The following is a 2,421-nucleotide window of genomic DNA, read 5'->3' as shown; positions in this document are numbered from 1 at the left end:
TCTGTTGACTGTGTCAAATGTTTTATCCATGCAATTGAGAAGACGGGAAGAAAAAGGATTGTCAAATGCGGGGAACTTCGCAAATCTGGGTGCAAACTCTGCGTCTATGCTTTCAAAGGAGAAACCGTCAAGGATGCTGTGTGCAAGGACAGCAGATTTCTCCCCTTTCTGGAGACTGCTGACTGGAGACTCATTGAAAACCTGGACTCCATTGTAGAAAGCACACAGCGAGTTGATGACTTAGAGGGCAAGCTCTTTCAGGTTGAGGTTGAGAAAAAGGGGGGCTCTAAGGTGGCAGCCACTCAGAATTGTGATTCGGCAGCCACTCAGAATTGTGATTCGGCAGCCATTCAGAATTTTGATTTGGCAGACTCTCAGAATTCGGAGTTGGAGGAAAGAAACACCTGTTTGTTAAAAGAAGAAATTGTGGCCCAGTGCCCTAGTTTGAAAAGAGAAACTGAAAAAATTAGAGAAAGCTTCAAAAGGGAATTGAAAACAAGAACGGGGAAAGAAATATTTGAGGCTCATAAAACGAACTTTGGGAAACAGGCAAAAAACTCTATCCCGGTTAAAACACTCAAAGTTCTTTCTCGTCTTAGTGCTTCAGTTGGGCACATAGAATGGGACAACAATGGGAACAAGGGTTGTGCCACCTGCTTTGTTTTTACAGGGTTGTACATTTTTACTTGTCGGCATGTAATAAGCTACATTGTGGGAAATGGAATAGAGCCAAGTAAGTGGGCAGACATAATTGGTCAATGTGTAAGGGTGACATTTGGTTACGAAGATAGACAAGAAAAAAATGAGTATTTTTCCGTTGAAACTTGGTTTGAGATATCTGATGTACCTCTTGATTATGCTGTTCTGAAACTGAAGGATGATGGACAACAAGTACCTGTTGGACTATATAACGGAATTGGTCCTGCTCCACTTAGTGGGTTGATATATATTATTGGCTATCCAGGAAATGAGGTAAAGTCTACTGATGGTTGTGTTGTAATCCCTCAGGGTCAGCGAGTACAGAAATTTTGGGAACATCTTCAGGCTGCGGGTAATGATGACAACATAGAGTATATCCATATGTACACTCAAAGAAGTTTCCAGGAAATTGATCCCAGACCTGATGTGGTTACCTATGACACCAGTTTTTACTTTGGGTCTTCTGGCTCACCAGTGTTTGATTCAAATGGTTCATTGGTGGCCATGCATACTGCTGGTTTTCGTAATCTCTTCACGAGTGAATATTCCAGTATCATTGAGTTTGGCTCCATTATGAAATCCATCCTCCATAATATTAAACAAAATTATGGAACATGGTATAAAGAATTATGCATAACTCAGGAGGATGTAGAAATGGAGTGTGTTGAGGAGGGAGAACAGTGAGAATTCAGTCTGTTTCTGAGCTTTAAGAGAATTACCTATGGAATGTAATTCCACAGGTGATGGTAGTTTTCTAAACTCCAAAATGGTTAATTTCATCAATAATAATAATAAAATTCATATAATTGACCACTTTCTATGCACCAAGCATTTTTCTAAGCATATGAAGAAGCAAGTTGTAACAATTCTATGAGTTTGGCTATTATATCCGTATTTTAAAGTAAAGCAATGTGAAGAATGATAAGATTAAGTGGTAATTATGTTTAGGGCACTAGAACTAGTATAATCATTGTGGTTTTTTCCACCTCCCATATCTTTTCCCTAAGTTCAGTTGCTTGAAGGCAGGATCTAAGACCTGTTCATCTCATTATCCCCAAAGTCTGGCACATAGAAAGTAAGTGATTAGAAAATGTGTGAGTCAATCAGTAGCAAAACTTAGGGCTCCAGTTAATCTTTTTATTTTCCTAATTGATTTTTATTGTTGAGAGTTGCCAGGGTGTTTCTCCCTGCATCTAAAAGAGTTCAGAAGCCATGGCCTGCTTGGCTCAGTGGATAGAGTGTTGGCCTGTGGACTGAAGGATCCCAGGTTCAATTCTGGTCAAGGGCAAATGCCCAGGTTGTGGGCTCTATCCCCTTTAGGTAAATTTCCCTAAAGCAAAGCAGATACACATATTGAAAGGTAAGGTTTGGTATACAGTAGGCACTGTCAGATTGAAGGATCTACCTTCAGTTGTCAGGCAGCAGGCAATAATATATGCAAATCTTTAGGTTTGGGGAAATGCTTTCAGCTATTCCAGCAGGCAGCAATATGTATCTTCAGCCCTGCTGAAGCCCCAAGTTCCATCCTTTTCATGAAACTTCTTGCATTTCTGACATGCTGGAATTAGCCTCCAGCAGAAAGTATTACAGATGTCCCCTATTTTCTCTCCATTTGCCCCCCTCCACCCAGCTCCCACCCTATCCCAGGACTTCATCACACTATTGTCTGTGTCCATGGGCTATACCAGTGATGGCGAACCTATGACATGCGAACTCATTTTT

At 40.8% G+C, this 2,421-nt stretch overlaps 1 protein-coding gene across 1 annotated transcript in view; it reads left to right on the top strand.

The window, feature by feature from the left end:
* FAM111A (family with sequence similarity 111 member A) overlaps positions 1-1,982 on the top strand; it is a 9,194-nt gene extending 7,212 nt beyond the window's left edge. The window contains exon 3 of the mRNA XM_006776108.2: positions 4-1,982. Within this exon, the coding sequence (XP_006776171.1) occupies positions 4-1,383 (1,380 nt within the window). The 3' untranslated portion in view covers positions 1,384-1,982. The remainder of the gene's footprint in view (positions 1-3) is intronic.
* Positions 1,983-2,421: the final 439 nt, after the last annotated feature.

Source organism: Myotis davidii, unplaced genomic scaffold, assembly GCF_000327345.1.
Source record: "Myotis davidii unplaced genomic scaffold, ASM32734v1 scaffold1229, whole genome shotgun sequence".
Lineage (NCBI taxonomy): Eukaryota > Metazoa > Chordata > Mammalia > Chiroptera > Vespertilionidae > Myotis > Myotis davidii.
The sequence above is the reverse complement of the archived record's forward strand: the minus strand, read 5'-3'. Positions and strand labels throughout refer to the sequence as shown.